The sequence below is a fragment of the Brachypodium distachyon genome, chromosome 1 (genome assembly GCF_000005505.3).
Source record: "Brachypodium distachyon strain Bd21 chromosome 1, Brachypodium_distachyon_v3.0, whole genome shotgun sequence".
NCBI lineage: Eukaryota > Viridiplantae > Streptophyta > Magnoliopsida > Poales > Poaceae > Brachypodium > Brachypodium distachyon.
In genome coordinates, this window is record NC_016131.3 from 73,663,282 (window position 1) to 73,686,163 (window position 22,882).

A 22,882-nucleotide genomic window follows, 5' to 3' on the forward strand; every position below is an offset into this window, starting at 1 on the left:
ATTTGGAATCAAAACGATCAGGGTGTCATTTGCCCCAGCCGGTATAATTCCAGTTGCGAAAAAGTTCTTCACAACAATGTAGATACTATCTTTCAGAGCAGCCCAATTTCTCTGGAAAAATCGGGTCGGAAATCCATCCGGGCCGGGAGCTTTAAGCGAACCGATCTGAAACAGGGCGTCCGCAATCTCATTATCACTGAATTCAGCGCACAGTTGTTCATTCATCATGTTTGTGACCTTGGTTTCAAACAGATCGACGATCTCGTCCGGGGTGATGTTGGGGTCTGCAGCAAAAGGATCCTTGAAGTAATCCCTCGACATATCTTCAAGCTTTTGCTGATCTGTTTGCCAATCGCCTTCAGTATTTTTTAGCTTCTTAATTTTGTTTGTTCTTGCCCGCCATACTGCTCTACTGTGAAAGAAGCCGGTGTTGCGATCACCCTCTTTAATCCAGTCAATACGAGATCTTTGGATCCAGACCATCTCGTCTTTATACAGCAGGTCGTTGTGTTTGTCTGTGAGTCATCTTATTTCTTTCCTGTCAGCGTTAGCGGCAACAACAATCTCCAGTGCTTTTTCTGGTTTTCTCAATCTCTTTGACAATGTTTCCAAATTTCTTTCTTCCCCATGGGTATAGTGTGTTCATCATGGTTTTCAGTCCAGAATTTATAGAGGCAAGGTCACCATTATGTTCAAGAGACACCCAGGTGTTAGCAATAATCTCCTCAAGCTCGGGAGCCTTCTCCCACACAATTTCATAGTGTCGAACTTTCCTAACGGTGGGTTGGCTTGTTTCTTTGATCAAAGTCAAACCATTCAGGCAATGATCAGAACAAGGTGAGGTGAGATGCTTGATTTCGGTTTCGGCAAAGAGGTCTCTCCAACTATCAGTCGCCACTGCTCTGTCGAGGCAAACCCTTACGTTCTTTCTGCAGCTCTGGTTATTGTTGAAAGTGAAAGGTACACCCGTGAAGCCGAGATCAACAAGCCCACAGCTTTCCAGCGTGTCGCGGAACGCCTTGATTTGCGGTTCAGGTCTCTTAGTCTCAAACATGTGCTCATGCTGCCACAGAACTTCATTGAAATCTCCGACGACAAGCCAAGGCAAGTTAGAGCGATTCTTCAGATCAACAATAGTGTTCCACATCCGTTGGCAATTTTCAGTTCTCGGCTCTCCGTAGACACAGGTGAGGCGCCACATCGGATCAATGGAAGACATTCTCACATACGCATCAATGTATCTTTCATTTATTTCCTGGACATCAACAATAGCATGTTCATGCCAAAATAGGGCAAGACCTCCACTATTACCAGCACTACTACAACCTGCAAAACCTTTAAGGCATAAACGGTTCCTGATTCTACAAACTTTCTCTTTATTCTGTCATGTCTCACAAAGAAAAATAAACTTAAACTTATTCGTTTGGGAGATGTGCAGCAGGTCACGAACTGTCCGAGGGTTCCCCACCCCTCGGCAGTTCCAGAACAGGAGAGCCATTACTCCTGACGGGGCGCTGCCTGCGGCCTCGTCAGTTCACCAGCGGCCCCTGTGCCAGTTGCCTCCTGTGTGTTTTTCCCGTCCCCCTGCTCTTCTTCATTCTCTGCGTTCACTTCCTTCAGGTTTTGCTCTCTCTCCATTTCTGCTCTGCGCCTCTTTCTATCTGGTTCAGTCGTATGCAACACATTATTGGGGTTGGGTGTATTGCCATGTTTTTCGTGCACTTCCCCCCTCTTTCCAAGGATCTGTATCTGGACCTTGCTGAAAGCTTCTGCCATCTGCTTTGCCTCTCCTTCTTTGTACTCCTTCAGTAAGCTACTGCCTTCGGGGAAGCACTTCTTCAGTGGTGGAACCTTCAGGAAAGACCTGTCACCTTTCGGTTCGGGAGATTTTCTCTGTTGTATCAGGACTGTGTCCGCACGGTGACAGTAGAGTGGTGTAGCATTAAGGCGATCCACCAAATTATAGGTGGCCAATTTCCTCTTCCTTCGGAACCTGTGATCAGAATCCTCCACATTCCAACCTCTCGTCATGATTTCCTCCCGAGATCCAGCTGCTGAATTGGTTTGAAATCGGCAAACTACATCCCTGTCCCGAGCAGTCTGTGTGATTGGAGGCCTTGCTGTTTCAGTCATTTTCATGCCATAAACCTCTGATCTGCTGTAATCCTGCTGCAAACCCAGATTTCTCGGCTATCTCCTGACCAAATTTCCCTGGCTGCGATCCCCATCAACAGCAGAAATATGTACCGCGATCTCATTTGGCAAGTGATTTCTGATTTCTCCACTAACGGCCCCTGGTTGCAGTATCTCTGGTTCTAGGGCTTCGCCCCCGGCCCATTCAGAGGTCCCTACACCTAGAGGAGCTTGGCTCCCTATTTTTGCACCAGCAGTATCACCGGCAGTTTTAATCTGAACACAGGAGGGAGCGGTTTGTGATACCTTTGTAGCGTGCTTCCTCGCCGTGATTCCGGCTCGTATCATTGCGAAGAGTCGTTGTCGCATTTACTGCACCTCCGGCAAGAGGTCCTTGTCGTCGGCTTGCCGCAGATCCTCCTCCGTCGGGCACACCCCGGCATCGATGACCGTCAGGATCTGTGCCTTGAAAGTCTGGCGTTGTTCGCGCCCCATCTCGCCGCGCCCGTCTCCGCATATTCCCGCCGCCATCGAGATCCATCCCCTCCACGACAGGTATTTCGCGAGGGGACAAGCCCTCCCCCCACACGGGAGGAATCCTTCTTCGAGATCCTGCCCAGTTCTAACCCGGCACGGAGAGTCCTCATCAGATCTGGCCGGAATCGTCCGAGTCGCCTTCGCCGTCACCTCGTGCGACATTTCCGCGAAGCGTTTTCTTCCTATATTTTTATTTGTTCCAGGGGATGGTTACTTGGCTGCATGCGCTAGGAAGCAAAGGTAGTATTCTCTCTGTTCGCTAGTAAGTGTCGAGAATTTAGTACAAAGTTGTACTAGCTTTGTACTCACTAAATTCTAGAAACTTATTATGATTCGGAGGGAATAAGAAAATTGTCACGCGGTAACTTGTGCATCATCCAGTAACATTAAAAAAAAAGATCTTTTTGTAAAACATATCCGCGTGGATTTAGTTTTGAAGTTACCGCCGATATGAAGTCAGAATGAAAACTGATCACGAGTCAGACACAAGTTTGAGTGCAAACATTTTATATTTTCAAAGCTTTTAATGGGTTGTTGTCATCTTTTCAAGACAAATTCACACATCTGATTCTCCAAATAGCAATCCAAATAATCACAGTAAAACGCCGGCAGTAAAAAAAAATCAACAGTCAAGCTTTGTCGTCCTCTAACAACTAGCAGTATTTGACGAAGAGGAGCAAATGATGGCGGGCACTCCCAGCTGGCACGCAATGCTAGAGGCCACGACAGAACAGAAAATGCAGCACGTGGTTGATGACGTGGCCGCGTGGGATACTAATTTATGGGAGTATGCACGGTGGACAGGTATGATAAAGTCTGACGCACCTTGCATACGTAGCTATAGTTTTTTTCCCAAATGAACAGGCTGCCACGTATCATTTTTTCTTTCCAATCGAGCTGGTTCGTACTGGACTGTGTCGTGTCGCCAACCCTGAACGAAAACGACACGGATCAGACCCAACTTCTATAAACGTATAATTATATACTTTCGTTTGGAGTCGGTTAGCAAATACATAATCATGCATGTGCATGTTATCATGTTCTGACATAGGCCCTTCCAAGGGCAACCCCCGATCCTCCTTTTTTTCCAAATCTGTTCATACGTGGTACATGACCAAAATATACAAATCAATGAGAACCCTCATCTGTCCAAAAGTGATCCACACCTCTATTTTTTTTCCAAATTTGGGGAGAATATGGGAAACCCCTATTTATGCAAAACTCATCTAAATCTTGTTCACTTGTCTTTTTGGCCCACATGTGAAAGACTCATGAAGTGATAAACGAGGGTTACCATTGGACAAATTGATATTTTATCCACCCCCATTTGTCCAAAAACCTCTCAAATGAACATATGGTGAGGACAAATGGGGGCTCACGCTTGGAGATCAAGAATTGTGGTTTGCCGTTAGCAGAAAAATATATCAGCGCTGGCGCTTTGCTTGGACTTGGCCAAGGCCAATGCTGTCTCAATCTGAAGAGCCACACGAAGAATATTTTGACCAGTACGTGCATGCAGAGCATAGTGGCTAATTTAGGAGTACGATTCAAAGTTTGAAAAGCAGCCGCTTTGACAGGGCGAAAACTCTTAATTTAGCCGACGGCGACTAGCAATGTAGACTAAAAATGGAATACTGGGTAGACAGTGGGAAGGAGAACGAGCAGCAGCCCCCTTAAGCTTCCCGATGACATTTGTTTCCTTGCCCCCTTAAGCACTTGCCATTTCAAAATGCTTGTACATTTATGTTCGTGCTAAGTAATTATCAGGTGTTATCAGATGGCAAAACCTATTCTCCGTTTGTTCTCCCTCGTTGTGCACTTTCTCTACGGGAACGTACAAATAATTCCTCGTCATCATCCATCTCGGCGGAAAGCAAAGAAGCACTAGTCATTCATTTTGGGTGTTAATTTTTGAATGTAAGCTAGCTACACACCTACTAAGGTTGTATTAAAGTACTATTTTTGTACTCGATTACACCTGGGGCCTAAGTGAGCAAGGAAATAAATTAAGTGCCGTCCAATAACCGGCCAAGACGTACGAAAGCAGAAAGGGTTACTGGGTCAGAACCTCCTGCAAAAGTCCTCACAAAAAAAAGGAAAAAGGCAAGAAAAAGTTAGGCATCTCGATCGATCAATAGAAGCGAGTCCACACAACAGTTTGGCCATGCATAGCCGGTTTGTTGAATTTGTGTTGCAACTTGCAAATCAAATATAGTGCGCTCGTACTAGACATGGGCAAACCCCGAACAGGGCCGGGTTTGGGCTTCATAAAGCCTGATGGAGAAACCTCAAGCCTGGCCCAGCCCGGCCCAAAACCCAGAAGAAGACCATGTTAGCATTAAAATAATTATTTTTTAATAAATAAATGACTATTTATGTCTATAATTTAGAAAAATATTCATTTTAATACATTTCGGTCTTTCGGGACGGGCTTCAGGCGGAAATCTTAGACCCGGCCCCAGCTCGGGACACCAGGCTTCGGGCCGGGCCGTCTTGCCAGGCTGCCCGTTTCTAGGTCTAGTTCTACTAGTCACGCACAGTAAGGCCCCTCGATACTTGGTAGTAATGGGTATTCAGATTGAACTACTGCTTTTCCCTCTGTTCAAATTATAAAATGTTTTAGTTTTGTTTTAAATCAAATACTTCGATGCAATAATTTGGGTATTTTTGTAGTGCCACTATCTTAGTTGTACAGACGTAAGTTCTATATTTCGGAACACGTCACCATGCGGAGTAGAGAAAAGGGAGCAAGGAAATAATGTGCCGTCCAATTTCGAGGCGTAGACAAAAGAAGAAAGGTATAGTGTTACCCAAGTCAGAGAACCTCCTGATCAGTCCTCGCCAAAAACAAAGTTAGGCATTTCCACGAGCAAGTCCACACGATGCAATAGTTTGGGCATGCACATACGGTCGTTGAAGCAAATCTTTTTTTTAGCCAGTATTTGTCATTTTAGGAGCATTCTTCAGCAATCGCGCCTCTAAAAATGATGCCATGACTGCCCTTAAGGGTTATAACGGAAATTGCTTAGCACTCTCGGGCATCAATCTATACGTGTCATTAAGTTTGAGAATCCACAGCCCAATCTATAACGCTCGCTCATTGATCCATTTCGCAAGGACACACCTGAAACTAACTTGTTAGTATACAGACCATGCAAGTAATCCATCAAGAATATCTTGTGCACCTGACCATGTTAGCGAGATGGCGACAAGCGATTCAGCCCCAAGATCCACTTGTCTCGAGTTCCAGGAAAACCCTAGGTCCGGCTTTGTGGTATGAGCAGCGGCGGCGCTGTGGCATCGTGTTCCTGCCTGGAGGCGCTGTTTTGGTGCTCATGGATCATGTTGGCATGCGACGGCAAGGTTCGTGATGGTGCCTGCTCGTCGTGCTTGACAAGTTGCAATGCGTCGATCCATCTTCTGAAGATGGGTTGGTGGAAGAAGGTGGAAGCTGATTCTAGAGCATGAACATTGCTTGACCGGATGTGCCTGGTGTGGTTTCCGGATTTCGATGTTAAGTGATGGTATGCGGTCAAGGCATGTGGTCTCGTAACAGCCCTCCCCTTCATCAGGTTGTGGCATAGATTGGTGACTTTGGTTTTTTCAGTGATGTATTTTATTTTGGCAGGCTTGATAATAAATTAATAATGTGGTTTCGTGCATCATTTTGACCTCCACCTTTTAGAGATCAGTCGACGTGTTGCACATTGGATCTTACTCCAACGGTATCAAGTGAAAGATGAGAAAACGAAGATGACTCTCAGATCTTAATCCAACTGAAACGTTGACTACGATTAAACTCCATTTCTTAAAAATCATACGAATTAGAGATAGACACACACACTAACACTGATGCTAATGAAGCTTAATAGAGCGGTGCATCCGTCCGGTAGCGCCTAAAAGCTGGGCCAATTCGGTGCCTAAACGGGAGGACAACAAGCCAGGCAGACAGCAGACACACACACGCGGCGAGCTCTCGGCTCCAGCATCCAGGCCCCCCGCCGCGAACGAAAAGGCGTGGCGCCGCTTGGGGGTCTGCCTGCCGAGTGTCTCTGCGTGTGTGTCCGGACGTGTGTGTGCGCGCCCGGCCAGGCCAGTGTCTCAGCTGCCGTCACCAGGCATGACGTCGGCTCCGGGTGACGACCGCAGCTCTCAATCGAGTCAACTGCGCTTAACCGCGTGAGCCAGGCGCTTCGTTTCATATCCTCCATAAATCTCCCTCCATCCCTTCTTCGTCTTCCTCGTTCCCCTGTTCAGTTGAGCTTCAATTCAGAGCGGCTCTTGCTCTGCTCTGCTCCTTGCTCGATCAAGCGGCATCGGCATCGGCATGGCGGAGCAGCTCATCTCGACGTGCGCGCACGAGACGCTGCCGGAGAGCTACGTCCGGGACGCGGCGGAGCGGCCCCGCCTCGACGAGGTCGTCCCCGACGCGCACATCCCCGTCGTCGACCTCGCCCACCCCGACCGCGCCGCCATCGTCTCCCAGATCGGCGCCGCCTGCCGCTCCCACGGCTTCTTCCAGGTTCCTTACTCAAACATCCTCTGTTTTCTGTCATGGGTGCTCTGTTTTCCAAGCTTTGTTCACTGCAGGCGTCGTGTGATTCTGATTATTACTCTGTTTTCCGCCACTCACGTAGGTGCTCAACCATGGGCTTCCCGCGGAGCTGATGGAGGCGGCCATGGCGGTGGCGCACGAGTTCTTCAGGCTGTCGCCGGAGGAGAAGGCCAAGCTCTACTCGGACGACCCGGCCAAGAAGATCCGGCTGTCCACAAGCTTCAACGTGCGCAAGGAGACCGTCCACAACTGGCGCGACTACCTCCGCCTCCACTGCCACCCGCTCGAGCAGTTCGTCCCGGACTGGCCATCCAATCCCTCCGCCTTCAGGTAATCCCATCCGTCTAGTGATCTAGTCTATCCGTGCGGCCGGACATTCTTTGTTTGTTTTCACTCCCGAGAAAGTTGCTGGAAAATGACGGATCTTGCTGAATTCAGCCTGCGCTTTTGAAAGAAACAGAGCAGGGAATTGACTAATTAAGCTCGTGCGGGCTCCTGTGGACGGTGCAAATCCTACACAACCGTGTTAAATTAGTCTACACTTACCAAATGCTTTTAAAATTATAGTGCTACTCGTACTACTATGTGTTCCCTGGTCACTTTGGCGCTAGTTTTAGAAAGTTGTTCACTGATGCCCAAGGTAAAATCAAAATGTTATTTCCGAGTCCTCTCACGTTCCAGCATCAGCATCAGTAGGTGCAACCTTTTTTTTAATCTAAGAAAGAACACCTTTTCCCAAGTCTTTGCTAACTGATGCCAAAAGCTAAATTTGCTGGCGTTTCCAAGAATCAACCATTAAGAGACAAAGAAAGAAACATAACATAATCTTTTTCTTCTTTCCTGATGAATCGTGAGACTGGAAGGATGCTGTACTGGTACTGGACTAACCACACTGTACCTGGAACGGCCCTTCCATGTGCTAGAGAGTCAGGAAGGGCCTCCATTTGTGCAAAGCATTTATAGGACCAGACAGGGATTCCTGCATCCAGAAAAAGCACAAGTACAGATCCAAGAAAATTACTAGCAAATATAAGTGGGTTGGGCGAATAGCATAGCAGTGGTCCGCACTCCAAACTGATTCCACACACACCTCTAAATGTCCGAATGTCAGTGGTGGACCCAGGTTTTCAATATCGGGTGTTAAAAGAGTGTCATGCGCCGAACTTGTTCACTCAAAAACTCAAACTGATGGTAAGTAGGGCAATATACTTGCCTAAAGACGGACCAAAAGCGGCTTCAATTTAATTGCGTCAGCCGGGTCTCGAACTCAAGACCTATTGGTTTTGATACCATGAAGAGTTACATGAAACGAACCAGTTCACTCAAAAGCTAAAACTGATGGAAGAAAGAGGGCAATCCATTTATATTTCAACAGGTGTGACAAATATTATGTTCTTAATGCTGGTTGGGACAAAAACTACTCCCTCCGATCCATAAACACTACGATTCTTTTTTTTTATACATAATTTCTACTAGTAAAAAAGAATTTTAAATATCATTGGCGTGCCTCACCTAATCACCGGGCTGGGTACACCACTGCTAAATGCTGCATGAGGTCTGTTTTGAAAAAATGATCTACTCCAGCATGAGACGTGAGAGCTAAGCCTGAGGGTACGTATGCCTCTCTAGACATCGAGCCATGAAAGAGGCAAAAGCAACCAGCTGTAGGCTGTAGCATCAGGCAAAGCCAGAGAGGACAGCAACGAGAGACGATGAGTGATGCACTGAAGACGGTGAAATCACAAGACAGGATTTTGGAGGGGGCGTCGTTCCCCGGAAAACTACTACCAGTATAGCAAATATAAGTGGGTTCGGCGACTAACATAGCAGTAGTCCACTCCAAACTGACTCCACACGCACCTCTAGATGCTGTTGGTTGAACGATCCAGCATAAAGGCGTGAGATCTAAGCCTGAGCGTACGTATGCCTCTTTAGACATCTAGCCATGAAAGAGGCAAAAAAGCAGACACTGTAGCATCAGCCAGGGCCAGAGGACAGCAACGGGACGATGAGTGATGCACTATTGCACTGACGGGGAAAGACGGTGAACTCACAAGGACAGGAGTTTGGAGAGGTACGTGTGGTTCACAGGACAGCAGCAGCAGCAGCAGAAATGATTTGGGTGGACGATCTAGCTCTAGCACGAGGGCGTGAGAGCCAAGCCTGGGGCGTACGTATGCCTCTTTTGATATCTACCATGAACGGGGCAAAAGCGCTGTAGCATCAGCCAAAGCGATGAGAGTGATTTCAGTGACGAGAAAGACGGTGAGATCACAAGGACATGTTTTTGGAGGGGTGTCGTCCGATCACAGGACAGGACAGCAGCAGCACTGATTTGAGTGAACACTTCACCTGCCGATGATCCGGCCACCGTGCGAATCTTTCTCTCATCTCATTGGGGGATCCATGGACAGCATAGCGTAGCAGCAACTTTGGTCGGGGGTAATACGTGGTGGTGGGCATACGACGGTATTTCGCTAGATCTCATTAGTTGGAGCATGGATAGGACCAAGGAACATATGCAGGACCAAGATCGCTGCTGGTGCAGGCAGCACGGGCCATAACACTGCAATTCCTTTTGTCTGACTTTCACTCGACAGATATGCTACTAGTACTTAATCGTTGCAAAAGATATATATCTGCATGTAAGATTTTTGTTGATAACGATTAACAAAAGAAACCGACCGGGAGAGCGTCATATCCACATGTGGAAAGTTTTATCACCGAGTTGTTAACCGGTGTTTTTACTGATGATGAACGCAGGGAAGTCATGAGCACATATTGCAAGGAGATCCGGGAGCTCGGGTTCAGGCTGTACGCGGCGATATCCGAGAGCCTAGGCCTGGAGGAGGACTACATGAAGAAGGTCCTGGGCGAGCAGGAGCAGCACATGGCGGTGAACTTCTACCCAAAGTGCCCTTCTCCGGAGCTGACGTACGGGCTCCCGGCGCACACGGACCCGAACGCCCTCACCATCCTGCTCATGGACGAGCAGGTCGCCGGGCTTCAGGTCCTCAAGGATGGCCAATGGATCGCCGTGAACCCGCGGCCCAACGCTCTGGTGGTCAATCTCGGCGACCAGCTGCAGGTGATGCACGATCATGCATATCTATCATTTCAGTTCAGAAAACCAATGTCGATTACACTAGAGATCCCATTACACTACTAATTCGAACTGTATCTTGTGGTAGGTAGCAGACCTGTAGTTGTAGAACACATTGCTAATTGTTTAGAAATGCAGTTATAATATTGTTCGATCTGTTCTGAACTATAAACTACAATCCATACATAAGACAAGCACTTGACCGACCACAAGAAGAATCTAAACAAAAATTGAAGGACACGTGAACAGCCCACCGGTAACCGGTTCGTTGCAAATGCTGGCTAGCTGCATGTGCGATCATATGATTAGTTCGCCAATCCATGTGGAGTATCATACAATACACATGATCAATGTATATATAAACTTTCTGTCAACTGTCAACACATGTTTGCCTACAGTAGCCAGATGCCTGTAAGCAAATCAAATATTCTTTTTTTCTGAATTCACTCATTCAGGAGACTGGAAACTCTGAAGTTTGCTGCTAACAAGTAGTAAAACAATTCTTCCAAAATGCAGGCGCTGAGCAACGGGAGATACAAGAGCGTGTGGCACCGGGCGGTGGTGAACTCGGACAGGCCAAGGATGTCCATTGCCTCCTTCATGTGCCCCTGCAACAGCGTCGTCCTCGGCCCCGCCGAGAAGCTCGTTGGCGACGCCTCCCCGGCCGTCTACAGGAACTACACGTACGACGAGTACTACAAGAAGTTCTGGAGCCGGAACCTGGACCAGGAGCACTGCCTGGAGCTCTTCAGAACCTAGCTAATTAGACGGTCAGCAGAAATTCAGACACTTTTTGGTCTTCCGTGTTTTTTCTGTTTCCAGTCTCGTTTTGGTGTGCACACGCAAGTACGTACTCTCTGTTGCTGTCTGTTACAACCCTCTCAACTGATCATGGTGGCAGCTCCTCCACAGCAGACTTGTGCTCTAACTGATTGTAGCTTTGGCTGTTATATGCATCGCCTGGTGATGATGCAGAGTTTGTCCCTTCCGTTATCTAAAGAACTACATGTAGCTACTAGTTTTTTTTTTTTTGAGAACTATTATTGTAGCTAGCCCGAGCTCGGTGAGGTGGAGACGCAGCAATCCTTAGCAACTGGGTGCAGCCTCTTGGAGGTGGTTGCGATGGTTGCATTGGAACTATTCAGCTGATGTTGGTGGCAGCAGCGTAGCAATATTCCAGGTTGCATGAGTTGTAATTTTTTATTCCTGTTGTTACGAGATTTGTGAGCCCTATGTGCTTGTGACGCTTTAATAATATGGTCTGTGCATCGATCGATGAAGCGACCGGTGATTCTGTTATTCTCTTCAGAAAATAATAATGTATGCATGTTCTTTTTTATCTATGTTTTCTTAAGAAATGTTTGATTTTACTGATTCGATAAATAGAATACAAAAGATTGAAAATTTTGAAACAAAAACTGAAACTATAAGTTGCATCGAGATTCTCTGAAATGGAGTCTCTAGATCTGTCGCCACCGTGGCGACAGAAAAACGAGAACTCAAAACCTAAAAAACAAAACATAAACTAAAACTTTTATGGTTCCACTCATGACCTTATGCCAAATTGACGATCAAAGATGAGGTGAATCTACAGAAAATAATACAGTAGCTGCTTTGGGCTGCTTTTATTGAGCTGATTGCAGCTTCTTGGAGATGTTTGCACTGGAATTATTCCGCCGATGTGGGTGGCAGCATAGCAATAGTATTGAGGTTGCATGAGTTGTAATTTTTTAATCCTGTTGTTACGAGATTTGTGACGTATGTGATTGGCCGGACGGATTAATAATATCTGGCGCGTGCATTGATCGATGGATGTTAAGGTCAAGAATTTCCTTTTTTTCCTTTTCATAAAAGCAATAAATTCGTGTTTTTATCCGTAATAATAATTCAAATTATTCTTTTTTTAATATTATAGTTCAAATTGTTCTAATTCCAGTTGGGCCCAAATGACTGAAATCGCCAAAATGGGCCGGGTTTTAAGGTGTGCCCAGTCGGCCCAACCGCCCTACACTCTTCCTGTGTGGCAGTGGCATCTTCTTCCCGTGCCCTCTCGTGTGGAGCAGAAGAAGCGTAATCCAGTCCGCACCCGCTCGCTCGCTCTATCCGCGTCCCAAGCCATGGCCGCCACAGGCACAGCAGTGTCCACAGCGGCGGCCTCGCTCCCGCCACGCGGGCTACGCCAGGATCCCCCGTCGTCGCTTCGGAAGCGGCATTGCGCCGCCGTCAGGCCCCTCGCCGCCTCCCCTACCGCCACCAGCGGTCGGTGACCTTCCGCTTGCTTCTTTCGCATTTCTCCCCTCCGATTTATGGCGATTTCGTCGCCCCCTCCTCCCTGCGTGACGTCGTTGTGCCATATATGTTGTCAGGTGACGCCGCGGCGGTGGAGAGCTCCCCGCGGCGGCAGGTGCTTGTGGCTGGGGCTGCCGCGGCCGCCGCCTTCGTCTCCCGGCGGCCTAACCAGGCGGCACGTGAGTTTAATTTTTCTTTGCATCTATCAATCAGCGTAGAATGACTCTCTGCGCCCATGAAAAAGCTAGTACAGCAAAATGACTTGTGGGGTGCGATCTCTGAGAACAATTTTGGTCTGGTATAGTCGCAGCAGAGTACCTGCCTGTGATCGACAGGAAAGCTGGCTACTCCTTCGTCTACCCGTTTGGATGGCAGGTAAGGAACTGTTTGATTCTGTGCTCTACTCGATGGTCAGGTAAACATAGTTGTCAGTAAGGTTAAGTTGATCCATGATCGCAAACTTTGATGGTGATAATCATCTAGGAAGTGGCTGTGCAAGGGCAAGACAAGGTGTACAAAGATGTGATTGAGCCCTTGGAGAGTGTGAGCATCAACATGATTCAGACCACGAAGGAGGACATCCGTGACCTCGGGCCTCCAGATCAGGTCTACTGGTATTTCCTTCTGAGTATAAGTTTAGTTTGAACCTTGTGAAGTTATAATTGGGTCTTGGGGAACATACATGTTTATATGTGGTCCACTTATGCTGTCTTTTCCAGGTTGCTGAGGCTTTGATACGAAAAGTTCTAGCTCCACCTACGCAAAAGACAAAGTTAATCGAGGCAAAAGAGGTGTGCCTTTTTTCCAATTAAATTTTGAAAAAGATGCAACAGAATGCATGCCTAAAATGATATTCTATCACCGTTTCATGCACACCAATGCTTGGTCAAATCTTGTAAAACACCCTAGTCTTGCTCAAGTGAACAATTTCTGCTAACACTGAACCATGAGGCTACACAACCTTTCTCTGAAAAATACAGTAATACTAGTAGTAAACCTGGAGTAAAATACACCAGGCTTGCTAGCCGTACATTTGGCTGGCTTTATGTTAAATGCAAGTGTATTTTTTCTCGTGTTTGGATTACATTGGATATTCTGATCTAATAGTTAAAAAGTTTATATTTAAGAAAGAATAACATATGCCACTTCCAAAATAGACATCCCATAAATATACATTTACATTTTAGATAATTGAGACTACAGAACTACGAGAAATGTATTTGTCAACAGAACAGCCCTTTTATAAAAATGTGTGTGAGAGGGAAGGGAAGTAGAATGTGTTTCTAAGTTGAGTTTCCCCAATAGAACTTCCAGCTCCAAAGTGCAAAGGAATCTGCATTGGCCTACTTCTTCACTGAGCAATCTTTATTTAATTGTACTGTAAATATCACTTTTCTATTAATAAAAGGTTACTGCTATGAATTATACATTTGCTGCTGTTCGTCATACTTACTGTTTCTGAAGAACCATGCATACGTGCAAATCATGGTGACAATTTTGCAATGTCAGTGTTCTAGAAATGAGTCTGGCTGTAACATCAAATTATCAATCCTTTGAACAAACTATCCAGTACTTAATTCTTTCCGGTTAGGGTATTCAAATCAAGTGTCGTTTTTCAAATATATTTTGCTACTTTACAATTATATGTTATTTTTTTTAGAAAAGTAGGGGAGAGCCCCCAGCCCCATTTTATACAATTATATGTTATTCTCTTCTGCGAATGAATTTCTTGTACTCTTTTGTTGTTAAACTCACAAGGTTCATTTCATTGCCCAGAATGATATTGATGGAAGAGCTTACTACACTTTCGAGTTCACAGCTCAGGCTCCAAATTTCACCAGACATGCACTTGGTACAATTACCATTGCAAATGGTACCAGCTCCTATCTGTCTGACATCCTTTTCTTTCTCTGTCTATAGTGTTATATTAGTCTTGTTGCACACCCTCGACAAACTTCCATCAGCTTCTCTTGTAAAATTTCTACGATCTCTGACTTGTATTTGTGAAGTTGATCAATGTTGTCACTGGCCAGTGGTCACTATTATCCACTATGTCCTCACTGTGCACGGGATGTTGCAGGCAAATTTTACACGTTGGCGACAGGGGCAAACGAGAGGAGATGGGATAAGATGAAGGACAGGCTACACAAAATCGTCGATTCCTTCAAAATTGAGACAAAAGTATAAGGGGTGCTTGAGGTGCTGATTTTCTTGTTGACTTGTTCGATTTCGGGAGCTGCGACTGGCAAGGTCAACGGTAAATACTGAGGAGGACATGGAGTGTATTGATTCTTCTTTCTTTCTTTTTTGCTTTGAAAATTGTGGTCTGAGAATTAAATACTTCTCTTTGTATGTATATCTTTTCAGCCTATGTACTCTGATCTTTGTACTCCCTCGGATCCATAATAAGTGTCTTAGATTTAGTACAAAGTTACAATCCAAGACACTTATTATTGATTAGAGTGAGTAGTAAAAAAAACCTGGACCGTGTAAATGTGTCACCCTATAATCAGTGTTACATAGAGAGGGAAAAAAAGTCTATTGTGGAGAGTGATATGAAACCATCAGGTGTGTTTTCTTTCTTCAGAAAATGTATTTTTCTGAGGAAATTTGAGAGCCAAATTCACATGCGTGGGAAAAAAATTCCTGGCTCCCGCTTGACAATCCTTTTTTTTTTACGGGTGGCAATCCCTTTTCTAACCTGTGCAAGTGCCGAGGCCCGCGCTCCCAAATGCGTCTTCCTAGCAAGCATGATTAAATGTACATCCTGAATTGCAGTTTGAAACCCGTTTTGTGAGCAGGGAGGCGGATTTTAGCAAACACGCTATCCTTCAGACGAAACGGATTCATGTTGAAAAGGCCTTCCCCTTCGCTAACCGAGTCCCAGACCAGGAGAAGCTGCGGATTAGAAGATAGGAAAGGGCAGAGCAGAGCAGAGGACAACTTCGCAGCCATGGCCACCACAACCTTATCCCTCCATGGGCTCCCTTCCCCGACGGCCAAGAAGCTCACCTCCTCCTTCCTCGGCGCCCCCTCCTCCTTCCTCCGGCCGGCAGCGCTCGCATCCACGGCCACGGCCAACCCATCTCGGAGGGTGTTCGTCGTCAGGGCCATGGCGCCCCCCAAGCCCGGGGGCAAGGCCAAGAAAGGTCCCCTCTCGTCTCTACCTTCACGCGGATACTCCATTGTGCTGCTTTGGCTGAATAGCGCGTGCGTTCCTCTTGCTCTGCAGTGGTGGGCATGATAAAGCTGGCCCTGGAGGCCGGCAAGGCCACGCCGGCGCCCCCCGTCGGCCCCGCGCTCGGTGCCAAGGGCGTGAATATCATGGCCTTCTGCAAGGACTACAATGCCAAGACGGCCGAGAAGGCCGGCTACATCATCCCCGTTGAGATCACCGTGTTCGATGTGAGCGTACACCGTTAAACTGTATGTGTAGTGGTGAATGTGGATTAGTTCTCAATTCTCATGATGTGTGTGGAATTGGTTTGTGTATTGTAGGATAAGAGCTTCACCTTCATCTTGAAGACCCCTCCTGCCTCAGTGCTGCTACTCAAGGCTGCAGGTATTTACCCTATTAATTAGCGTGGAATTGTTCATAGCTTGTGGTTGTGTGCTACAATGCCGGTGTGTGGAAACAATTGGGGAAGCAGAAATGGTATTTTAATAGCTTTTTACGTGAAGGTGGCTGGCTGGGTGAGTGTGGTAAATTTAGAAATCGCGACACCTTTGCATCTCAAATCTCAATGCATTATAAATAAACGGCTTCCTAAGTCATTCAATTTCCTATTGCGCCATTGTTGGATTTTGTATCAAGTGAAAAATAGCACTTAATCTGTACATGTCAACAAATTTTATTTCCCTTACTTGGTCCTGGGTATAATTCTAGGCTAAGTCAGTGCAGACCAGGCAAAATGCTATTCTTGGTATACTTACAGCTTGTTCTAGGTCTGAACCACTTAAAATAATAAAAGTTATGCTAGGTATTTAAGTTGTCATGCATCGACATAATCCCTGCCAGCACGCTTGAAAACCTATCCAGTTTATAGTTGGCAGTGGTAGTTGGTTGATTTTGCTTAGAACTTTGGTTCTTGAGGAACAATCCTGATACAGTCAAATCAACACAACACCTTGACCTTCCTTAGTAATTCTTGGGGGTTTGATTCTATCATGATATTTCCCTTTTTTTCATCAATTAATGTGCAGCTCATGGTCTCGTTGATCATGAATATGTGTTGCTTGCAAATTATTGACTAAAAACAGGATGTATTCTTGTGTGTCTGCAACTCTGCATGCAGACGTTAACCAAAGACAGAACATTATGTCAGAAAGCTAATAATACTCTTTCGAATGTTGAAGCAGCTCTCCTGTCAGACAAATACATTTAAGTAAGCAAACAATGTCTCATCTCCATTTTTCTATCCTAATTCTCAGGTGTCGAAAAAGGTTCGAAAGAACCTCAGCGAGAGAAGGTCGGGAAAGTAACAGCGGATCAAGTACGCACAATCGCCCAAGAGAAGTTACCGGACTTGAACTGCAAAACCATCGAGTCGGCGATGAGAATCATAGCGGGCACTGCCGCTAATATGGGCATCGATGTCGACCCTCCAATCCTTCAGAAGAAGGAGAAGGTGGTCTTCTAGTCTGTTTTGCTGACAAGCCAGAGAACACGTTAGCAATGTCCACCTGTACATTTTGTTTCCTTTTTTGTTCGCCGATCTGCTGTAGCCCTTCAAATTTTCCTCCCATCAGTTTGAGAGCAACCAGTTGTCATATCCTTCAGTTGTCGGCTAGCTGTAATCATTTGATTCGGTGTCCTGGAGTGCAGCTGCTATATGTTTTGTCCTAAATTTCCATCATTTTGAATCTGTTGCCCACAAAATGAACAAGAAGAAACCCATACGATTTATTACATCTCCAAAAAGATGTGCTTGCATGCTACAAGCTCTTCAATGTTGCACAAGTGGATATGTATAGCCCAGTGTGCAGATCTGCGTGGCTTCATCGTATTTTTTCTGTCATGCTGTTCTAGTGTTCTTCCAAAAACATGCCATTTTTTGGCACACAAGTTCTTCAGCATTGCAGTTCTACTCCAGACTCCAGTAAGCATTATCTGGCCTTTCAGGCCATTCAACTTTCAAAGCAGTTGCATAACCCTGAGAACCTTGAAACATTTCCTTGTTTCTCAAAAGAAGGAGGTCTGAAGCATCTGATCTGGGCGGTGTTGGGCTGGAAGTGATTGGTGTGACACTTCCTTCCGAGTTCCAAGTTCCAACGTTGGCCCAAGCGTGTGTACAGAGGCAGAGAACAGGCAGGTTTGCTCGCATCGCATGGTGATCGATCGCAGCGGTAATCTCTCTCTTCGTTTTAATCTCGAGAAGAGAGGAAAAGGGGCAGAGCTAGGCGTCAGCCATGTCTGGACTCTGGAGCAGCCGTCTTAATGGCGGCAGGAGCAAGTGCACGGGCAAGATATCATCTGCTGCTTCAGGAACTGTACGCGGAGATGGACCGATCTTCCTGACGCACGCCGAATCAAGACACGGGGACAGACTGACAGACTCGACTGTTCTCCCCGATCCCGGACAACCCGTGGCCGGCCTACGTCGTCTCCTTGAAACGTGATTTCCGTTCTTCAAGCTGTGGCCGCCGCCGGCGGGGCAGCATCGTCTGCCGTCGCCCGTCGCTGCGAAATCTGGTGGATCCAATGCCATTAGCCGCACCGCTAATGCAACTGTTTCGACCTTGAGCGGGATGATCGAGTTCTTCGAGTAGGTTGAGAGAGACAATGGGTTTCCGGCAATCCGGCCCAGCCCACTCGTTTGCTCATCATAATCTTCTTTCACGTTCCTTTCCTCCGGGCCGCCTTATGGCCCAGTCACACGAGGAACTGAAGCAGGAGGGAGGCTAGCTAGCTTTAACGTCACGCCGCCCGGCTCAAACGCCTGTGCTCGTTTGACTTTGCTCGTCAGTGTGGGTACAACGCCCAGCACAAACAAAAATTTCACGATCCTCCTTTCCGCATGCAGCGGACAAGATCGAGGAGGGACCCGGGAAGTGCCGCTACGCATTTCCCTGTACTGAAACCACGGACGTGCTGCTGAACCCACACGGACAAGGCCGGCGCGGGCGTGAAAACATTACAGCGGTCGGGTCTTTTCGCTTTGATGATGATCGATCCAGAGTCCTGACGACCAGACCCCGGCGGCCGGCGCGGCACAGGCTATGGCTAGATATAGACGTACCACAAGCAGTACACGCGTGGGGTGGCACGGCACGCCGCGAGAACAAGTGTACTACTAGTACGTGCTGAAGCCGGCCGCTAGCTCCATCCTCGGTCCACGCGCAGCAGCAACAGAGAAGCTAGTTCCGAACCGAAGCGAGAGCCGAGCGTGGTGTCGTGTAGGCACCGCACAGGCACAGCTAGAGTGATAGCTACAGCGCCCGCTCTCAGCTGCTGCCGAAAGCTGTATCACCTACTCGTACATGGAAACAACACCCGATGAGGCAAAGCCTGCCACTCCCTCCTCCCAGAGAGAAACAGCAGCAGCGACAGCACCGGACGCAGCTAGCTGTTGCTAGCAGTAGAGGAGAGAACTTGCGATATTTATGTTACGTGTCTAAGTACGTACGTTACGTAAAACTGAACGTACACACTGCAAGGGCTCGAGAAAAGAGGAGAGGAACTGAGAAAGTAAAAAGGGAACAACTGAACAAGACGAGAGAGAAGATGGCTGCACTGTTGCCCTTCTTCCCCGGCCGGCCTCTGTCAGAGATGACAGCTGCCGTCATGTTTACAGAGACTAAAAGCTAGCAGTGGAGGAGGTCTGTCTCGTCCGCAGCTCATGGGCCCGGGCTCTGGCCGCGTCGCCGTCCTCCGTGGCCTCTTGCATGCATGCATGGTCACCCTCTGCCAGTTTTGACTTGTCGTCGCACGTACGTTACCATGCATACGTGCCGCTCATCATCTGTTGGACTTCGACCATACTCCTGCATGCATGCGCCGGCCGGTCACTACCAAGTCTCGATCGTCAGCAGCTAGCACACGCCGACGCCGGCGGCGTAGGCGAAGATCTGGTGCACCACCGCCGCCACCTCGTCCGCCGTCGCCACCTCGCACCCTTCCTCAATCTGCACGTCACACGCACACACAATCCCAACAACACCATCAGAATTTACATCATTTTTTGTTTGTAACAACTACTCTCAAGAGTCAAGACTATCAGGACCAATCGCCAACCAGTTCACCAATGAAATTAGAACCCCATGCCAATTTGTAGTGAATCAAGGGTAAGTAAGTACGGTTAGATCGCGCATGCATGCGGTTGCCGTTGGTGGTGGTGCGTTTTTGTTCGTTTGTTTGCTCAATCGAAACGAACGGCGACGACGAAGAAGACATTGCGGGGAAAAGATGGGGCTTGGACTCACGTAGCTGTCCTGTACTATCGACGGAGTATAGCTAGCTAGTGCCCAGCCAGTGCGTGTTCATCGTACGTATTCGAACGCTCCAGCTACGCATACTCCCAAGAGCGACCTAACCGTGTAACGGAATCGTACGAGAGAGGCCGGCCAGTGCCCATCTCGAGATCTCTCCATGCACTTACGATTACGTTCCGGCAGGGAAAACGGCAACTTCGCTTTCCACAGGTACTACCAGTACGTGCTCCTGTACGTCACCCCCATCGTGATGAAACCCCAAAAACGGCCAGCATCATGCTACCCTGGCCTGATTGCCATGGTAGTAATACTGGTAATATGTTGAATTTCATGGGGTTAAGAAACTTTACAAGAAAAAGGGCCGCCTATTGGATCCTAAATTGACAGACTTTCAAATGAAAAACGCGCTCGAGTCACTTTTCTAAGAGCTTGAATTAACGTAAGATTCTCAACTACGTTCCACTCCATGTTTAAGATACACGCAAGAATTATTAGCTGAAATTGAACTGTCCTTTAGACTGAGCTAGCTAGTGGTGTCATGTGCAATTTTAGGTGACGCAGAATAAAGAAATTCAACGAGTAGTAATTATTAGAATGTTATTATATGTTACAGCAAACTGCAAATTTTAACGAGAAATAGTTAGAGCAAATTTTAACGGAAATTTTAGTGTACAGAGAAGCAGTTTATATTCTTATCGTGTTGGTGCATTTTGAAGCTGAAAAAACAAAACAGTGGCCTTGTAAAATACTGCTAGCTACTCATGAACAAAATCGCTACTGTTTCGCTGCAGAGAAGAAGAAATAAAACACTGGTGAAAGTAATCGCTGGAGAGCAAGAAAGCAATGTGCTAATTAAACCAAGTCACGACAGGACGTAAAATTAAGCTGTTGTACGTAGGTTCAAATTCAAATTCAAATTAAAGGCGGCCGAATTCGTACCTTGAGGTTGAAGCAGTAGACGACGGCGTCTTGCCCGACGGAGGTGACGGCGAGGTGGAGCACGGCGAGGCGGAGGTCCTCCATGGCGGCGACGGCGCGCACCAGCCGCCCCGGCCACCGCTGCCCCGCCACGCGCACCCGCACGTGGCCACCCACCGCCGCCATCGCCTCCACGTCCACCCCCGCCGCTCCCTGCTCCGAGGGCGACGAGTAGCTCGTGTGCTGCGGCGCCACGAACACGCCGTCCGCCGCCGCCGTCGCCGCCGTCCCGACCACCACCCCGACGGCGCCGGAGACTGAGACGGAGCCTCGACGCGCCGCCGCGGACGCCGCCTGGAGCGCCACCAGCTGCTGCTCCAGCTGCTTCACGTAGTCGATCGCTCCCCCCACCACCGTCGCCTGGTCACCCTACAGAGTCAGACACACGCATCGAATTAGTAAAGATTGCGAGTTATAATTCTCGATTTCTTGCGGCATTGACTGGTTAAATTGATAAATTCTTGTGTGAGGCATGGGTGGCTTACGCGTGGGATGTAGTCGGAGGGGATGAGGGAGCGGAGCGAGGCGAGGTGGTCGTTCATGAGGCGGCGCCGGTTGCGCTCCACGGCGATGTGTGTCATCCGCTGGCACTCCGCCTCCTCCGCGGGCTTCTTCCTCTTCGCCTCCGGCGCCGGCGCCGCCCGCGGGCGCGCCCTTGGCCGCTTCCTCCGCCGCTGCTGCCCGGGCACGCCACCGTTCGCCGCCGGCGCCGTGGCATGAGTGACGCAGCTCTCGAGCAGGCCGGCGTCCTCCGTCCGGGGGCACGCGAAGGCGGCGTACTGCCGCTTGTCGTCGTCCTGCTCCTCCGCCATGGCGCCCTGGAGCAGCGCCAGGAACGGCACCTGCGCCGCGGCCGTCGCTGCCGCCTGCTCCCCCCACTGTTCCATCAGCGCCATCGTCGCCGCGGCGCCATGGGCAACAAGGACCGGCATAGCAAATGCAGAGCAGCACGTTAAGAGACAGCAAAAACGGGGGCGCCATTAAAAGAGACAGCAGCAGTACAAGGAGTATTGAATGGCGCGATCGTGCGCGCACAGAGCAGCCAGAGCTAGTAGAGCTAAAGCTAGCCATTGGCTAACATTGGAAGAGGAGCAAAAGGAGGAACTAAACTAAACGCAAAGGAAGAAGAGAAGGGGAAGGGAAGGGGAGCAGCAGGGAGAAGTTAATACACACACATGCATTGCTCACTCCCAGTCCCAGTCCATTGATCGCATTCACGGCTGGAGCATCCAGAGACTGGGAATGGAAGCTGCACCCGCACGTTTGCTCAATTACTGCGAAGAGAAGTGCCGGCCCGGTCGGAGCTTAGCTTACCAGTGAGGTGATGATGGGCCCTTGCAGCTGCATCCTCTCCATTAGAGATAGAGTGGCCGGGCTCGGTCTCAGGCTCAGGCAGGTGGTGGTGGTGTAAACAGGGGTAGCAATAACTGCGGCAATGAGTAATGAGCCCCCGAGGCAGCAAGCTTGCAGGAGCTATCAACAGCAACTGTTCCTCTTTCTCTTCTTCTTCCTCCTAGCTCCTCCAATGCAAGTGGAGCAGCGGCAGGAGCAGCTATACTGTTGCAATAAATATGGTCTCCTCCTCCCTCCCTCTCCCTTTCCCTCCCAGCTGCTGCTACTAGTAGCAGGGGGCACCAGTGGGCAACCTAGGCTGGGTGGCTCCTCAGTGGCTGGAGTGAGTGTGATAGGGGACGGAGGAGTTGTCTCTTGTGAGAGAGATTGCCGAGTAGTAGGGTCACAACGGGGAGATATCACGAATTGGCTGGCGTTTGAAAGGGGATTTCCATCGACTGATTGATCTGGGTAACAAGTGAATGAATTATTATTGATGGCGGTGCAGTTTGCTAGCTAGCTAA

General features: G+C 48.2%; 4 protein-coding genes across 4 annotated transcripts; 3 read left to right on the top strand and 1 right to left on the bottom strand.

Moving 5' to 3' along the window:
• Window positions 1–6,756: 6,756 nt before the first annotated feature.
• LOC100841472 (flavanone 3-dioxygenase 2) lies at window positions 6,757–11,667 on the top strand. The gene is made up of 4 exons (XM_003558894.4): window positions 6,757–7,192; window positions 7,308–7,555; window positions 9,989–10,313; window positions 10,845–11,667. The coding sequence occupies exons 1-4, from the start codon at window positions 6,998–7,000 to the stop codon at window positions 11,085–11,087; spliced, it is 1,011 nt and encodes a 336-aa protein (XP_003558942.1). The 5' UTR covers window positions 6,757–6,997; the 3' UTR covers window positions 11,088–11,667.
• A 610-nt stretch (window positions 11,668–12,277) lies between these two features.
• LOC100840391 (psbP-like protein 1, chloroplastic) lies at window positions 12,278–15,158 on the top strand. The gene is made up of 7 exons (XM_003562119.4): window positions 12,278–12,587; window positions 12,695–12,796; window positions 12,922–12,992; window positions 13,101–13,223; window positions 13,337–13,408; window positions 14,394–14,490; window positions 14,698–15,158. The coding sequence occupies exons 1-7, from the start codon at window positions 12,293–12,295 to the stop codon at window positions 14,802–14,804; spliced, it is 867 nt and encodes a 288-aa protein (XP_003562167.3). The 5' UTR covers window positions 12,278–12,292; the 3' UTR covers window positions 14,805–15,158.
• A 329-nt stretch (window positions 15,159–15,487) lies between these two features.
• Window positions 15,488–17,555, top strand: LOC100841775 (50S ribosomal protein L11, chloroplastic). Its single transcript, XM_003558895.4, has 4 exons — window positions 15,488–15,766; window positions 15,850–16,022; window positions 16,116–16,179; window positions 17,049–17,555. Exons 1-4 carry the CDS (start codon window positions 15,571–15,573, stop codon window positions 17,255–17,257), a joined length of 642 nt encoding a protein of 213 aa, XP_003558943.1. The 5' UTR covers window positions 15,488–15,570; the 3' UTR covers window positions 17,258–17,555.
• Window positions 17,556–19,200: 1,645 nt separating this feature from the next.
• On the bottom strand, window positions 19,201–22,842 carry LOC100840700 (transcription factor bHLH57). Its single transcript, XM_003562120.4, has 4 exons — window positions 22,341–22,842; window positions 21,512–21,904; window positions 20,988–21,395; window positions 19,201–19,742 (listed from the first exon to the last, which is right to left on the bottom strand). The coding sequence occupies exons 1-4, from the start codon at window positions 22,380–22,382 to the stop codon at window positions 19,650–19,652; spliced, it is 936 nt and encodes a 311-aa protein (XP_003562168.1). The 5' UTR covers window positions 22,383–22,842; the 3' UTR covers window positions 19,201–19,649.
• Between the last annotated feature and the right edge of the window lie 40 nt (window positions 22,843–22,882).